Source organism: Mustela lutreola, chromosome 10, assembly GCF_030435805.1.
Source record: "Mustela lutreola isolate mMusLut2 chromosome 10, mMusLut2.pri, whole genome shotgun sequence".
Classification (NCBI taxonomy): Eukaryota; Metazoa; Chordata; class Mammalia; order Carnivora; family Mustelidae; genus Mustela; species Mustela lutreola.
In genome coordinates, this window is record NC_081299.1 from 75,083,698 (window position 1) to 75,102,421 (window position 18,724).

Here is an 18,724-nt window from a genome sequence, read left to right on the forward strand (position 1 = left end):
AGAATAATGAAGTAATGAAGAAATCTCTGGCAAAGACCAAGCAGCAATAGCTTACTGGCCCTTACATCTCCTGTTGACTTGGAATTTTGGCAACTTGCTCAGCACAGAGTCCAGCTTGGGAACACGTAAGCTCCCTGTATCTTATGTACTAAGTAATAGATGGATTCTTGACAAAAAGCCAAGGATATAGGCAAAAGTATGACTTCTTTGGTTTCATAGCTTTATAGTATGATCCAAAAATCTCTTCCCTTAGTTTGTACTGTTTGTCCTTCCATCTGTTAATCATTTCACTCAAGCATCATTTATTCAAATCCCATTTAAGTGATCATCCGGACAAGATACCCAATGTAAGGACTATTTTAAAGCTGTTCTGGGATCCTTTCCAATCAGTTGTTCCACACGTGCCCAAACACATTTAGATTGTGACTCTATGTAATAATCAGTACCTATTTTTAGATGCTTATTTCCAGTATATACAAGCCATTCATAAACCTCATCACTGATGCAGAGCGTGTCATATTTGATGCAAAGGTCAGCAATTACTTGGAGTTCCTCTTTGGTATATACCTGTATGTATTAAAGAAAACAAAAGAGCAGAGCCAATTATGATTCACCGTGTGAGAAAATGATAGGTCAGAAGACTGTATAAAGCGATCAAAGACTCACCTTGCCAATGGGGTTATGTGGAGTATTCAGTATAATAGCTTTGGTTTTAGAATTAAATTTACTTGCCAGTTCTTGAGGATCCAATGTCCAGTCAGAACTAGACCATTTTTTCCCATTGACAGGTTTCTAAGTATGAAGAATAAAATGTGATTTAATTCAATTGATTCATGTTTACTGCCTTACAAATAAATAACCTTACTGGGGAAAAAAAAAATAGAGAAGGGTAAGGCCTTTAAAGGTAACTGAATAAATGACTAACAAAGAAAATAAACAGAAATCATTAAGCCTGGGCGCCTGGGTGGCTCAGCTGGTTGAGCGACTGCCTTCAGCTCAGGTCACGATCCCGGACTCCGGGGATCGAGTCCTGCATCGGGCTCCCAGCTCCACAGGGAGTCTTCTCCCTCTGACCTCACCTCTCATGCTCTCTCTCACTGTATCTCTCTCTCAAATAAATAAATAAAATCTTCAAAAAAAAGAAAGACAGAAATAATTAAACCTTAAGAGCCCAAGAGGACTAGAGTCTCACGCTCACACCTATTAAATGGCAAAATAAAATCTTGTCGATACTTAATAGCTTTTAAGTGTCTACATTCCTTCAAGGGAGCCAGCTATAATGATGGTTAACATGTTTAGTACTTTAAGGCCATATAAGATTCTGATTTATCTTAGTGTATACTTATTTTAGTAAGATTTTTAAAAAGACATTGGTAGCATGCTTCATTAAATTCCTAAAAATAAAAGCAAAATTTTAAACATTTCAGAATTTTCACTTAATTCAGAACTAAACAATCATTTATGGAGACCCAGCATAAACCGTTAGTCACTGGGGAGCAGTGCTATGAAAGTGAGTTAGAAATGGTCTCTGAGTTGGTCCTGCTTATGTTGGTGGGGAAGACACATATCTACAAGAGATAACATTAGATATAATGTGAATGCTGGTACAACAGAGACACATGGCAAACACAGGAGACAGTAATAAAAGTTGCTCTCTTCAAGATATTGGTTACCTTCAGCCGTAGTAGAGATACACAGTAAATCCCAAAAAGTAATCAAAGTTGAAGCTTTATCAGGGACAAAGCAATTACATATATTTTCAAAACATCTTTAAGAATGTGAATGGCAAACTTACAGATCTTAGGGGAATAAAAACAGGTGTTGCTCCAGCCATTCTCACCATGGGCTCATAGCAGTCATAGAAAGGCATTATTATTATGACCTAAAATGAAACCAAATAAGAATTTAATGTATCAATTATTCATTCATTTAAAAAATACTGTGTACCTGCATTATACTACATGATGAGATGCAGCAGTGAAAAAGCTAGTCTTCCTTGCCTTCATGGAGCTAACAGCCAAGTGGAAAAGACCTTAGAGATACACTTGTTCAGGAGTCCTTGATCTCTTAATGAGGTCTACAGAAGGGCTTGCAGTCGGGATTCCTGAAATTATATGTAAAACTTCACATGGACTTAGGTAGATTTTTCTGGGGGAAGAGGCCATGTCTCATCACATCCTCGAAGGAATGTTCCAGCCAAAACGTTAAGTATTTCTTTAAATTTTAAATTACAAAGTAAAATACCAGAGAGGGGCAGAAGCCAAAGACTGTAAGGGAAGATGACACAACATCGCTCTCCATTATGGGGTACCACTTTCCAAGCATTATCCTGAGGGTAAAGATGTTTCTTTCTGCTCAAAAGCACTCCAAAACAAAGACTGGATGCAGGGAGACAGGTTAAGATGCTATTGTTATGTCTGATACCCACAATTTCACTGTGGGTGACATATCTAGATTCGGTCTTTTTTCCTAGCCCCTTTAAGATATATATTCCTTGTTCCTTGGCCTCTACATGTTCTCTCTCTGTCACCTGTGGGCTGGCTTTTACATCAGTCAATGCGCCAATCCAACATGTCCAGTTGGTATCTAGCATCCTTTTTACTTTTCTATAAGGAAAGTTTGAACACATAATTTATACCCATCATATATATTCTCTTTTTCTTTATATATATATTTTTTCTTTTCTTTTTTCTTTTAGAGAGAGAGAACACACAAATATGGAAGTGAGGGGTCGGTGGGGGGAGAGACAGAGAGAGAGAGAGAGAGAGAGAGACTCTTAAGCAGGCTCCATACCTAGCCTGATGCAGGGCTCAATCTTAGATCATGACCTGAGATCATGACCTGAGCCAAAATCAAGAGCCAGACACTTAAGCCAACTGAGCCATCCAGGTGCCCCTCTTTTTATCTTTTTAAACCCAGTAATATTCCATGAAAATTTCCTATTATTATACTTTTAATATTTATTATCTTAATGGCCACTTGGGAGTCTTAGAATAGTCTTTTTTTTAAAATCATTTGCTTGTATAAAGAACAATGCTGGGGGACCTGGGTGGCTTAGGTGGTTGAGCATCCAACTCTTGATTTCAGCTCAGGTCATGATCTCAGGATCGTGGGACTGAGCCCCATGATGGGCTCTGTGCTTACAGAGGAGTCGGCTTAAGATTCTCTCTCCCTCTGCCCCTCTCCCACCAGTGCCCACGTGTGCTCTCTCTCTCTCTAAAATAAATAAATCTTTTAAAGTAAATAAATAACAATGCTATGTTTATTTGTGATTATATATAGTTTCTCTGCTTTTAAATAGCTGAATAAACTCGTAAGATTGCTACTGCTAGATTAAAGCGTACAAACATTTTTATGGCACCTTATACAGACAGCCAAATTGCTTTAGAAAAATTGAGTAACTATTTCTAATTTCACAAATCAACACTAAGTTGTCTCACTTAACTTCTGTTGGTTAAATTAGTGATACCTGATTGTTGTTCCAAATCTGCACTTTTTACTGTGTATTTCTTATGATGTAAAATGCCTGTTTAAAGGCCTTACATTCTAAAGCCCCTTTGTTTGTGCTAGTCATTCAGTTCACACTGAGCACCTACTATGCTAGGTGTTAGCTACTGTGCAGGGCAAAGAAGTCTATCTTTGTTCATTCCCTTTGGAAGGGATCTTTCCCTTGGTGGGCTGTAAGTTCCTAATTAGTCTACGAAATTCTCAGGGACCAAGATGACCGATCTTTGAACTCTGGTGAGAAACACAGGTACCTGATCTTAAGTGAGAGCTCAATAAAGGAAAATAAATTGGAGAGGCAGGGAGGTAAAATTGAAAGAATAGACTGACACTCTTTGCTGCAATTTCCTTATTTTTATGGTGGGAGTAATTCCTCTCTCTTTCTGCAGAGTATTTATTGAGTATTCAGTGTTTCAGGGACTGGTTGTAGAGCAATAAACTGGTTCTCCTGGAAGTTACATTCTACCAAGACATTAAATAAGAAAACAAAGAAGTAAATTAAAAAAAAAAAAAGAAGTAAATTAGATAATTTCAGATAGTAATAGATGTTATAAAGGAAATAAAACAGGTAGAAAGTGACATGTGTGCGGTTTCAAAGATCAGATACAGTGATCAGGGAAGAAAGAACAAAGGAAAGAAGGGTGAGGGCTGAGCCTCAGGATGCTTCTGCTGATTGCAGAAGGGGGGAGCAAGAAAGGATTAAGAACATCAAAGAATGAGATGCAACTTTCAACTAGTTTATAGGCTCAAAGGAGATTATGTATATGAAAGCATACCTGTACTTCCTTAAGATGTTTCCTTAAGGAGCTTATTGTCTGGCATAGTAGAGGGAATTAGAGATGTAACAGAGTAACATAATACAAAGTAACAGCAGTATCTTTTATAGAAGCTGTACAGGGAAAGTGCCATGAGAGTTCAAAGAAAGGAATTAACAACATAGATCCAGGTAAATATTCATTCTTCAGACTTGGCTTAAGCAACGCCTCTCTGGAGTCTTCTGAGTTTACGTTAGTAGAGCCGTCACCACCATAACTAACACATTCTCCACAACTGACTGTCACATGTATTCCAATTCACCAGTTGGAGAGTATCTCCTCCACTAGACGGGGAACTCCTGCCACACAGAAACTGTCTTCCAGGGTGCCTAGTATAGGAGATCCTCAGTGATTTCTGAATGAATGAAGAGGTCAGGAAATACTGGAGCAGGGGTACTGGAATTATGATGGGGATGGAGGGGCAGCACTGAGTCTGGGGTCATGTGGGTCACAGTACCAAAAGCAGAAGTCATTCATGCTTCTTGTTACATATGGGGCTGCTAACGATGCTGGGCATAAAAATACACCGACCAAATACTTGCTGAGTTCAGATAAGGGTAATTTTAGTCATGCAAATGAAAGATTCATTTTCCCCATCACTGCTAGCCCCTTCCACTTACCCTTATCTAAACAGGCTGTAAAAATACGAATGAGTCACATGCAATGAAACAGATGAATCTCAGACATAATGATAAATGAAAGAAGCTGTTCAAGAGTATATACTGTGTGATTCCATTTATATCAGCTTAAAGAGCAGGTAAAAGGAGACTATGGTGCTAGAAGACAGAAGAGTAGTTACCTCTGGAAGAATATAAATGAGGCAGAGGCAATAGGGAGCCTTCTAGGTGCTAGAAATGTACCATATCTTCATCTGGTTTGTGATTACCTGGATACATATTCACATAAATAAAAACATATGCATGTAAACAATTTGTCAAGCTGTGTACTTAATTAAGATTTGTGGATTTTACTCATGTGTACTATACTTCAAATATAATTAAAAATAGAAAGTAAAATAAAAGATTCAAAGGCAGTACAAATGATAATAATTAAATATAGGTAAGATGATAATGTTAATATACTTACTTCATCTCCCTCATCAATTAATCCTTGAATGGAATTAAAAAGAGATCCATATGCTCCTACTGTCACAAGGATTTCTTTATTTGGATTGATTTGATTTTGATAAAATTTTTCATATAAGCAGGCTAGAGCTTTCACAAGTGATGGATGACCCTGTTGAACAAAAAAGAAGGAAAGAAATCTTAAATTTGATTATGGGATCTACTTCTTGAAGGTATTCTGGATCTAAAATGAAAGAATTTTTAAAATTTGGGTTTCATGTTTACAACTATCCAAAAAAATTTGTATTTTTTAATGAAAATAAGAAACATTTTCCCCCTACTTTCAGAGGATTCCTACATGAAGGGTAATAAAAACTTGCTAATGACTTAAAAAAAAAATTAACAATTGGTTTGGGGATTTAAAATTCCACTGTATTTGCTTTGGTAAAAATTGACCTCAATACCAAATATGTCTTTGATAGTACATTTTTGACAGCAATCAAATCACATTCAATTATGTTATTTTTTTTCAATTACTTTATTTTTGATAGTAGAGTTGGACTTTTTTCCCAGCTAAAATAAGAAAACCTGCTTTGTCTCTATATCCTGACTCTGTTCTTCCATGTTACCAAAGAGAAGGCTATTATGCCAACCAACGGACTATGGAGAGAGGGCAAAAACAAATTCCCCAAAGAAATGTATATTAGTGCTTATATGAGAGTTATGTTAGGAGGGAAGTAGGACATTCTTTACCACATGATAGCCAAGAGGAGAGGAGTCATTCAAGCAAACATTCAAGCATTCAAGCAAACAATGTTCACTAGAGGAATGAAGGGACTGTAAATCCAAAAACTCTGAGACATATGGGGAGGTTTTTTTTCCCCCCCCTAAGATTTTATTTATTTGTCAGAGAGACAGTAAAAGAGAAGGGGAGGGGCAGAGGGAGAAGCAGGTTCCACACTGAGCAAACATCCCAATGTGGGACTCGATGCCAGGACCCCGGGATCATGACCTGAGCTGAAGGCAGATGCTTAACCACCTGAGCCACCCAAGCATCCCTGAGCCACCCAGCTCAGCATTCCTGTAGGGAGTCTTAACTCATTTATTCTATCTTCCTCGATTCATCTCTTCTATGTTCTCTGTTCTTCCCTTCTTTTCTTTCTTTCCCTTCCCTTTTCCCCTCCTTGTCTTATTTGTACTGAATTCAGTATTTCTTATTTGTTATTGTTTCCTAGCATGTAGCTCCTCTTTTTGCTTTTGGAGAACTTCCTTAATTTTCAGTCAGTTGCAAGTGAGAGTCCAAGCGCTGGGCATGTGGCTTTTTTGCAAAGCACCTAGGGCTCTAAAGGAATCTGGGTCAGGACACATGTAAGGCTGGTAGGATATACCTCAGATTTATGAAGTAAAAGAGCCTTTGGTCATTTTAAGTTATCCATCCAAGCTCATATAAAAAGGAGGCATTTGTTGCTGTTGTTGTTAAAGATACTTTTGTTTGTCACCTTTGTCAGAATGTTGGTTAGTATGTAACAGATCCTCACCCAATTAAAATGAATAAAAACAAAGCTGTAGCATTTTTTTCATATTTTGAAATTAGGAGATATTATAATATTAGAGAAACTGGGTATAATTACTAATGGGGGTGGGTGGCGGAATACAGCAGTAAACAAAAAAATAATAGCAAGAGAAAGAGACTACTTAAATTCAATCTCCAAAATATATACACAGTTTGTGAAAAGAGCAAGGGAAGATTGTCACCATTCCTGGAAATCCAAAATTTCTTTTGAATTTCATTTTAATAACAGGTCTAACAAATTCTAGCAAGGGGTGATCTGAAAGCAACCATAAACACTACACATTTCCTCAGAATAATAAGGGTCTGTTTTAAAAAATTTTTAATTATAAAAATAACACATGCTTCATATAATAATTAAAACTAGGCAAAGCTCTGTTAAAAAAGTATAATGATCTCTCCTCAACACTGCCTTCCCATCTCCCTGAGGTGACCAATGTCATTCACAGCCTGTTGACAGTGCGATACTATCTGCTGTACTTATTCAAATAAAAAACACATATATAAGTATACTTACATATATTTACAAAAACTGGAAAATATTTAAAGAATGGGCATAGGTCACAGCAAAGGAAACAATCAACTAAACTAAAAGACAATCTACAGAATGGGAGAAGATATTCACAAATGACATATCAGATAAAGAACTAGTATCCAGAATTTATAAAGAATGTATCAAACTTAATACCCAAACCCCCAAAAATCCAGTCAAGAAACGGGCAGAAGACCTGAACAGACATTTCTTCAAAGAAGACATACAGATGGCCAAGAGACACATGAAAAGAAGCTCAACATCACTCATTATCAGGGAAATAAAAATCAAAACCACAATGAGATATCTCCTCACACCTGTCACTATGACTAAAATTAACAACTCAGGAAACAAGAGATGTCGGCAAAGATGCAGAGAAAAAGGAACCCTCTTACACTGTTGGTGGAAATGCAAACTGGTAGCCACTCTGGAAAACAGTATGGAGGTCCTCAAAGAGTTAAAAATAGAACTACTAGGGGCGCCTGGGTGGCTCAGTCGGTTAAACCTCTGTCTTCAGCTCAGGTCATGATCCTGGGGATCCTAGGATCAAGCCCTGCATCAGGCTCCCTGCTCAGTGGGAAGTCTGTTTCTCCCATTCTCCCTACGTAATGCTCCCCCTGCCAAATAAATAAATAAAAATCTTAAAAAAAATAAAAATATAAAGAACTACCCTGTGATCCAGCAACTGCACTCCTGTACTTACCCCAAAGATGTAAGTGTTGATTCAAAGGGACACCTGCACCCCAATGTTTATAGCATCAATGTCCACAATAGCCAAAATGTGGAAAGAATCCAGATGTTCATCAACAGATAATTGGATAAAGAAAATGTGATATGTATGCGTGTGTGTGTGTGTATATATATATATATATATGATAACAATATATATCCTAATTCAAAAGAAATATGTACCCCATGTTTGTAGTAACATTATTTACAATGGCCAGACTATAGAAGCAGTCCAAGTGTCCATCAAGAGACGAATGGGTAAAGAAGATGTGGTACACACACATACACAAAATGGAATACTACTCAGCTATCAAAAAGAATGAAATCTTGCCATTTGCAACAACAACATGGGCTAGAGAGTCTAATGCTAAGTGAAGTCAGTCAGTCAGAGATAGACAAAGAGTATACACTTTCACTCATATGTGGAATATAAGAAACTAAACAAAGGAAAAAGGTGAGAGACAAACCAAAAATAGGCTCTGTACTATAACAAATGGATGTGTAACAGAGGGGAGGTGGGCAGGAGGAAGGGTAAAATAGGTAATGTGGATTCGAGCATGCATCGTGATGAGTATTGTGTAATGTACAGAATTGCTGGGTCACAGTATTGTGTACCTGAAGCTAATATATCACTGTACGTTAACCATACTTAGAATTTAAAAAAAAAAAAAAAGCTGAAAAAAAAGAGAGAAGATTCTCCCTCCCTTGTTGCCCTCAGACCCTATGCTGGAGCAACAGTAAAGCAAAGACCAAGATAGGACTGTGGAGGGGTTAGAAGTTGGGGATGGCTCCTTCCAGAAGATAAGGGCAAGCAAGGTTAGGGGTTCCTCTGATTACCAGGTTGGGACAGCTGGTCCCAGAAAGCCAATTATACAGAAGTGACAGAAGCACATTCACACACAACACCATATAAAATAAAAGTTCATGTCCCACATGGTCTTCATATACTTACAAAGCCTCGTGTATACTGGTTCAGGCTATCAATTGCTGCAATCTTTGATAATTTCTCCTTTACATATATGGGAGGAGATATATCTGGAAGACCTTGACCAAGATTCACAACAGAGGGGTCTGCAGCCAACTTTGTAAATTCAATCCTCAAATTAAAAAAATAATAGTAAGTACCAAAATTACAGTTAGCTTTTTATATCTCATGATCTTAACATAAAACTGAAAAACTAAGACCTAGTTTAATCTTAAAAATAAAAAAATATGAGTTCCCAACAAAAACTTTACCACCTACAAAATGACTTTGTCTAATTAAATGATGGCTGAACTAATGAACTTAGAAGTTTCTTAGAAATCTCAATTTCTTGAAACGCACAGTTTCATCATGTATTTTTTCTCCCTCAACCACACCAGCTGTTACTGGCTCATGGATTACAAGAGAAGTTCTTTGTCCTTTTCTCTGCCTATCTGTAGGCTTAGCACATGTACCATATTTATACGAATGAATAAATCAGTGTATGGACCCTTAACTTCCTTCCAATTTCACTTAATGAGTAAATTAAAATAAGTGCCTTTATTGGTAGATTTTAGATGAGGGTAAACATTCCCAACTAAGAAAATCAAAATGTGTAGGAAGAAAGCTTCACCAAATTAGTACTGCTTATTCTAAGGCACTCACCACACATTACTATCGAGGCCTTCGATTCGTTTTGCATTGGTGATTTTCAAAGACATCTTCTGAAAGATACAAACAATGAAAGGTATATTTAAATTTCTTTAATCAAAATTGAAAAAAGCCAGAAAACCACTGATAACTCTACATTTTCCCTATTGTCGCTATGGGAAGAGCGGTACCATGACAGATGCCAGAGCCCAGTGCAAAATTCTGAAGTGGAATGGTCTCCCACCTACTGCCCTAAGGAACGCTTTTCTTATGATCCTATGATGTTTATCTTCTCACAAAAGAACGAAAATAGCATCCTAGCCTAAAAAATAAACCACTTTGAAGGCCTGAAATGCACTAAAGAGAACAATAATGATACTAAAAAAAGTCAGGGTAAAAACATAGCCTGAATCCTTCTCTGAAGATCATTTTAGGTAAGATGTAGTAACAGTTCCACAAGTATGTGCCTTGTATGGCACACAGGAAGCACTCAACAAAGGGTTTTAAAACTATTCAACAGAGAGCCCCAAATCATAACAGCTCACATTATTGAGTAGTGAGTAGGTTCCAGGCACTGTTCCAAGTGTTGTACATAATTAACTCATTTCATAGTCACAACAACCCTATGTAGTGGTTCTCTTATTTTCCCTAAGTTAGTTAAGAGCAAAGTGAGGTAAGGTTATAGAACTTTACACATCTGCCCAAGTTTACAAAAGCAAGTAACATTTAAACCCAAACAGATTCAACCCAGGATCTGAACCCAGGCAGTCTGACTCCAGAATACATACTCCGATTCCTTTCTTTTTCTCTCTCTCTTTTTTTTTTTTTTAGATTTTATTTCTTTCTTTATTTTTATAATTAGAGTGTGAGCAGGGGAAGGGGCAGAGGGAGGGAGAGGGACAGACCCATTGTCCAGGACTCCATGCAGAGCATGGACTCCAGTGTAGGACTTGATCCCACAACCCCGAGATCATGACCTGAGCTGAAATCAAGAGTCAGACACTTAACCAACGGAGCAACCCAGGCGCCCCCAAATCTGTTTCTATATACCGTCTTTTACATAACAAGATCTTATAAAAAATATTACCAGAATGCTGCCTCCTAAAAAGAGTGTATTAGACATTTAGGTCAGGTCTTTTTATATCAAGCTAGGCCTATGGTAGAAAAATATTAGAAGTTAAAATTATGGTACAGCATAAAATTCTTTAGTTCTCTAGCTTTTAAAATTAAGTTTATACTATCTCACCAAAGCACTGAATTAGCGTTAAGTTCACTGTTAACAAGCTGCTAGGGAAAAAAATGATTGGCAGCATTTTTATAAAATTTTCCTAATAGAATATTAAAGCAATTTTAATTCAATCTGGGAGGAAGATAATGATAATGGTTATTAAATACACCATTGTTCTCATTCTATTCCAACAATGGAACCAAGAAAAATATCTTCTTACTCTCATATTTTTTAATCTTTGAAACTCCAGCGAAGTAAATCACATGCAAATTCTCCAGAGGTTAAGGTGCCTTCCAGAATAGCATTATGATTAAGTACTCACCTGAACAGGTTGCTATTTCAGAAATTACAATTATAAAACTAAAAAGTCCCAGAATGATAGACAGAAAAAAATATCTTAACAATTGTCCTTTGCCATTAAAATGTTTAAAACTTAATGATTCATTTAGCATGTGGCTGCAAACACAACGTACAAATTCATATATAAAATAGGTGAGAAAAGTCTGCAGCAGATCATTTAGACACAAAAGTTCAATTTTATTCAAAATATTTAGGTAACTGAAGGCAAAACATATTTCCAGATTTAATTTTAAAATTTGTGTCCAGAACAGCCTCTCACACAACCTCCCTGACTCTCTTCTCCTTCCCACCTGCCTAAACCATTTTAATATTTGAAATACTTCATCTTACTTCTGTAGCTTCACATATGATCATTCCTCTGCCTTAACGGTTTTTCTACACAAATGTTTCCTAATCTCCTTTTCATCACTGCCCCCATAAGGAGACCTTTCAGATATGTCTTCTAATCATCTCCCCTACTGCTCCATAAAGTAAGTTTTGTCAGATAGGGCTGAACTTTCCAAGGTCACAAAACATTGTAATAGCTATGGTTGATTTCACTTGCCAAGCACTTTTCTCCTCTTGAGGGCAATGATGCTCCTGTTGAGAATGCATGTTCTATACTCAATTCAATCCCTGTTCCCCATCACCCTGTCTCTGGACTTGGGTACCTCCTAAACCACTTGCCACTTTCAGTTCTCAAGTTAGACTTCATTTCCTCCACAGAGTGTTTTCTGATTCCCTAGGTCAAGGTTATATGCTCTTTCTACGTACTTCTATTACATGGAGTAAATTCCAGCATTTACTATACAACACTGTAATTTTCTTGTTTATTTATCTATAACCTTCCTTTAATTGTAAACCCTGAGGATTAGTTCAAGCTTGTTCACTGTATGTGTCTGTAATCAGGTTTCTCCACAATATAGAACCAATAAGATGTGCATATATATAGTGATTCAAGAAAGGCTTGTGTGACTTACGTGGGCCAGCAAGTATGAAATCTGCAGAGCAGTAAGGCACGCTGGAGACCCAAGGAGAATTGATATTACAGCTCAGGATCTAATGGCATTCTGGAGGCAGAATTCCCTTTTCCTGGGGGGGAACCTTGGTCTTTTTCCTCTTAAGGTCTTCAACTGATTGGATCAGGCCCACCCACATTCTATAGAAGGCAAATTACTTAAAATCTACTGATTTAAATGTTAATCTCGGGGGAGGAGTCAAGATGGTGGAGAAGTAGCAAGCTGAGACTGCTTCAGCTAGCCGGAGATCAGCTAGATAGCTTATCTAAAGATTGCAAACACCTGAAAATCCATCGGCAGATCGAAGAGAAGAAGAACAGCAATTCTGGAAACAGAAAAACAACCACTTTCTGAAAGGTAGGACCGGCGGAGAAGTGAATCCAAAGCGACGGGAAGATAGACCCCGGGGGGAGGGGCCGGCTCCCGGCAAGCGGCGGAGCAACCGCGCACAAAATCAGGACTTTTAAAAGTCTGTTCCGCGGAGGGACATCGCTCCAGAGGCTAAACCGGAGCGAAGCCCACGCGGGGTCAGCGTGGCCTCAGGTCCCGCAGGGTCACAGAAGGATCGGGGGTGTCTGAGTGTCGCAGAGCTTGCGGGTATTGGAACGGGAAAGCCGGCTACAGAGACAGAGCCGACAGTAAGCTCGCAGCTCCGTGTTACCTTGAACCGGTCGCAGGCTCGGTGAGCTCGGAGCGCGGCCGGAGGTCAGGCAGACGGGAGTAACTGGGCGCTGTTCTCTGAGGGCGCACTGAGGAGTGGGGCCCTGGGCTCTCGGCTCCTCCGGGCCGGAGACCAGGAGGCCGCCATTTGTATTCCCGTCCTCTGGAACTCTACGGAAAGCGCTCAGGGAACAAAAGCTCCTGAAAGCAAACCCGAGCGGATTACTCACCCCGGCCCCGGGTAAGGGCGGTGTAATTCCGCCTGGGGCAAAGACACTTGAAAATCACTACAACAGGCCCCTCCCCCAGAAGATCAACAAGAAATCCAGCCGAGACCAAGCTCACCTACCAAGGAGTGCGGTTTCAATACCAAGGAGAGCAGCAGAATTCCAGAGGAGGAGAAAGCCAAACACGGAACTCATGGCTTTTTTCCTGTGATTTTTTTTAGTCTTGCAGTTAATTTAATTTTTTCTTTTTCATTTTTTTTTTTTTTTTCTCGCCTTCGGGTAAAATTTTTTTTTTTTTTAACTGTTACCTTTTTCTTTTTTAACGATTTTTTACTAGTTTATCTAATATATATATATATATATTTTTACATTTTTCTTAGGTGTTTTCTTTTTTAAAAAAAAATTCTTTTCTTTTTTTTTTTTTTTTTCTTTTTTCTTTCTTCCTTTTTGAACCTCTTTTTATCCCCTTTCTCCCCACTCACGATTTTGGATCTCTTCTAATTTGGCTAAAGCATATTTTCCTGGGGTTGTTGCCACCCTTTTAGTATTTTACTTGCCCCTTCATTTACTCTTATCTGGACAAAATGACAAGACGTAAAAATTCACCACAAAAAAAAGAACAAGAGGCAGTACCGAAGGCTAGGGACCTAATCAATACAGACATCGGTAATATGTCAGATCTAGAGTTCAGAATGACAATTCTCAAGGTTCTAGCCGGGCTCGAAAAAGGCATGGAAGATATTAGAGAAACCCTCTCGAGAGATATAAAAGCCCTTTCTGGAGAAATAAAAGAACTAAAATCTAACCAAGTTGAAATCAAAAAAGCTATTAATGAGGTGCAATCAAAAATGGAGGCTCTCACTGCTAGGATAAATGAGGCAGAAGAAAGAATTAGTGATATAGAAGACCAAATGACAGAGAATAAAGAAGCTGATCAAAAGAGGGACAAACAGCTACTGGACCACGAGGGGAGAATTCGAGAAATAAGTGACACCATAAGACGAAACAACATTAGAATAATTGGGATTCCAGAAGAAGAAGAAAGTGAGAGGGGAGCAGAAGGTATACTGGAGAGAATTATTGGGGAGAATTTCCCCAATATGGCAAAGGGAACAAGCATCAAAATTCAGGAGGTTCAGAGAATGCCCCTCAAAATAAATAAGAATAGGCCCACACCCCGTCACATAATAGTAAAATTTACAAGTCTCAATGACAAAGAGAAAATCCTGAAAGCAGCCCGGGAAAAGAAGTCTGTAACATACAATGGTAAAAATATTAGATTGGCAGCTGACTTATCCACAGAGACCTGGCAGGCCAGAAAGAGCTGGCATGATATTTTCAGAGCACTAAACGAGAAAAACATGCAGCCAAGAATACTATATCCAGCTAGGCTATCATTGAAAATAGAAGGAGAGATTAAAAGCTTCCAGGACAAACAACAACTGAAAGAATTTGCAAATACCAAACCAGCTCTACAGGAAATCTTGAAAGGGGTCCTCTAAGCAAAGAGAGAGCCTACAAGTGGTAGATCAGAAAGGAACAGAGACCATATACAGTAACAGTCACCTTACAGGCAATACAATGGCACTAAATTCATATCTCTCAATAGTTACCCTGAATGTGAATGGGCTAAATGCCCCTGTCAAAAGACACAGGGTATCAGAATGGATAAAAAAACAAAACCCATCTATATGTTGCCTCCAAGAAACACATTTTAAGCCCGAAGACACCTCCAGATTTAAAGTGAGGGGGTGGAAAAGAATTTACCATGCTAATGGACATCAGAAGAAAGCAGGAGTGGCAATCCTTATATCAGATCAATTAGATTTTAAGCCAAAGACTGTAATAAGAGATGAGGAAGGACACTATATCATACTCAAAGGGTCTGTCCAACAAGAAGATTTAACAATTTTAAATATCTATGCCCCCAACGTGGGAGCAGCCAACTATATAAACCAATTAATAACAAAATCAAAGAAACACATAAACAACAATACAATAATAGTAGGGGACTTTAATATTCCCCTCACTGAAATGGACAGGTCATCCAAGCAAAAGATCAGCAAGGAAATAAAGGCCTTAAATGACACACTGGACCAGATGGACATCACAGATATATTCAGAATATTTCATCCCAAAGCAACAGAATACACATTCTTCTCTAGTGCACATGGTACATTCTCCAGAATAGATCACATCCTCGGTCCTAAATCAGGACTCAACCGGTATCAAAAGATTGGGATCATTCCCTGCATATTTTCAGACCACAATGCTCTAAAGCTAGAACTCAACCACAAAAGGAAGTTTGGAAAGAACCCAAATACATGGAGACTAAAGAGTATCCTTCTAAAGAATGAATGGGTCAACCGGGAAATTAAAGAAGAATTGAAAAAAATCATGGAAACAAATGATAATGAAAATACAACGGTTCAAAATCTGTGGGACACAACAAAGGCAGTCCTGAGAGGAAAATATATAGCGGTACAAGCCTTTCTCAAGAAACAAGAAAGGTCTCAGGTACACAACCTAACCCTACACCTAAAGGAGCTGGAGAAGGAACAAGAAAGAAACCCTAAGCCCAGCAGGAGAAGAGAAATCATAAAGATCAGAGCAGAAATCAATGAAATAGAAACCAAAAAAACAATAGAACAAATCAACGAAACTAGGAGCTGGTTCTTTGAAAGAATTAATAAAATTGATAAACCCCTGGCCCGACTTATCAAAAAGAAAAGAGAAAGGACCCAAATAAATAAAATCATGAATGAAAGAGGAGAGATCACAACTAACACCAAGGAAATACAAACTATTATAAGAACATACTATGAGCAACTCTACGGCAATAAATTTGACAATCTGGAAGAAATGGATGCATTCCTAGAAACATATAAACTACCACAACTGAACCATGAAGAAATAGAAAGCCTGAACAGACCCATAACCAGTAAGGAGATTGAAACAGTCATTAAAAATCTCCAAACAAACAAAAGCCCAGGGCCAGACGGCTTCCCGGGGGAATTCTACCAAACATTTAAAGAAGAACTAATTCCTATTCTCCTGAAACTGTTCCAAAAAATAGAAATGGAAGGAAAACTTCCAAACTCATTTTATGAGGCCAGCATCACCTTGATCCCAAAACCAGACAAGGATCCCACCAAAAAAGAGAGCTATAGACCGATATCCTTGATGAACACAGATGCGAAAATACTCAACAAAATACTAGCCAATCGGATTCAACAGTACATTAAAAAGATTATTCACCACGACCAAGTGGGATTTATTCCAGGGCTGCAAGGTTGGTTCAACATCCGCAAATCAGTCAATGTGATACAACACATCAATAAAAGTAAGAACAAGAACCATATGATACTCTCAATAGATGCTGAAAAAGCATTTGACAAAGTACAACATCCCTTCCTGATCAAAACTCTTCAAAGTGTAGGGATAGAGGGCACATACCTCAATATCATCAAAGCCATCTATGAAAAACCCACCGCAAATATCATTCTCAATGGAGAAAAACTGAAAGCTTTTCCGCTAAGGTCAGGAACACGGCAGGGATGTCCATTATCACCACTGCTATTCAACATCGTACTAGAGGTCCTAGCCTCAGCAATCAGACAACAAAAGGAAATTAAAGGCATCCAAATCGGCAAAGAAGAAGTCAAATTATCACTCTTCGCAGATGATATGATACTATATGTGGAAAACCCAAAAGACTCCACTCCAAAACTGCTAGAACTTATACAGGAATTCAGTAAAGTGTCAGGATATAAAATCAATGCACAGAAATCAGTTGCATTTCTCTACACCAACAGCAAGACAGAAGAAAGAGATATTAAGGAGTCAATCCCATTTACAATTGCATCCAAAACCATAAGATACCTAGGAATAAACCTAACCAAAGAGACACAGAATCTATACTCAGAAAACTATAAAGTACTCATGAAAGAAATTGAGGAAGACACAAAGAAATGGAAAAATGTTCCATGCTCCTGGATTGGAAGAATAAATATTGTGAAAATGTCTATGCTACCTAAAGCAATCTACACATTTAATGCAATTCCTATCAAAGTACCATCCATCTTTTTCAAAGAAATGGAACAAATAATTCTAAAATTTATATGGAACCAGAAAAGACCTCGAATAGCCAAAGGGATATTGAAAAAGAAAGCCAACGTTGGTGGCATCACAATTCCGGACTTCAAGCTCTATTACAAAGCTGTCATCATCAAGACAGCATGGTACTGGCACAAAAACAGACACATAGATCAATGGAACAGAATAGAGAGCCCAGAAATAGACCCTCAACTCTATGGTCAACTAATCTTCGACAAAGCAGGAAAGAATGTCCAATGGAAAAAAGACAGCCTTTTCAATAAATGGTGCTGGGAAAATTGGACAGCCACATGCAGAAAAATGAAATTGGACCATTTCCTTACACCACACACAAAAATAGACTCAAAATGGATGAAGGACCTCAATGTACGAAAGGAATCCATCAAAATCCTTGAGGAGAACACGGGCAGCAACCTCTTCGACCTCTGCCGCAGCAACATCTTCCTAGGAACAACGCAAAAGGCAAGGGAAGCAAGGGAAAAAATGAACTACTGGGATTTCATCAAGATCAAAAGCTTTTGCACAGCAAAGGAAACAGTTAACAAAATCAAAAGACAACTGACAGAATGGGAGAAGATATTTGCAAACGACATATCAGATAAAGGACTAGTGTCCAGAATCTATAAAGAACTTAGCAAACTCAACACCCAAAGAACAAATAATCCAATCAAGAAATGGGCAGAAGACATGAACAGACATTTCTGCAAAGAAGACATCCAGATGGCCAACAGACACATGAAAAAGTGCTCCATATCACTTGGCATCAGGGAAATACAAATCAAAACCACAATGAGATATCACCTCACACCAGTCAGAATGGCTAAAATCAACAAGTCAGGAAATGACAGATGCTGGCGAGGATGCGGAGAAAGGGGAACCCTCCTACACTGTTGGTGGGAATGCAAGCTGGTGCAGCCACTCTGGAAAACAGCATGGAGGTTCCTCAAAATGTTGAAAATAGAACTGCCCTATGACCCAGCAATTGCACTATTGGGTATTTACCCTAAAGATACAAATGTAGTGATCCAAAGGGACACATGCACCCGAATGTTTATAGCAGCAATGTCCACAATAGCCAAACTATGGAAAGAACCTAGATGTCCATCAACAGATGAATGGATCAAGAAGATGTGGTATATATACACAATGGAATACTATGCAGCCATCAAAAGAAATGAAATCTTGCCATTTGCAACAACATGGATGGAACTAGAGCGTATCATGCTTAGCGAAATAAGTCAAGCAGAGAAAGACAACTATCATATGATCTCCCTGATATGAGGAAGTGGTGATGCAACATGGAGGCTTA

At 38.3% G+C, this 18,724-nt stretch overlaps 1 protein-coding gene across 2 annotated transcripts in view; it reads right to left on the reverse strand.

The window, feature by feature from the left end:
* The window catches only part of KYAT3 (kynurenine aminotransferase 3), a 66,911-nt gene that overhangs the window by 23,278 nt on the left and 24,909 nt on the right, over nt 1–18,724 (reverse strand). For both annotated transcript variants that reach the window (XM_059136232.1, XM_059136233.1), the window contains exons 3-8: nt 9,842–9,900; nt 9,167–9,311; nt 5,406–5,555; nt 1,796–1,882; nt 667–792; nt 447–567 (exon numbers count right to left, since the gene is read on the reverse strand). In XM_059136232.1, coding sequence (XP_058992215.1) covers nt 447–567; nt 667–792; nt 1,796–1,882; nt 5,406–5,555; nt 9,167–9,311; nt 9,842–9,900 — 688 coding nt within the window. The remainder of the gene's footprint in view (nt 1–446; nt 568–666; nt 793–1,795; nt 1,883–5,405; nt 5,556–9,166; nt 9,312–9,841; nt 9,901–18,724) is intronic.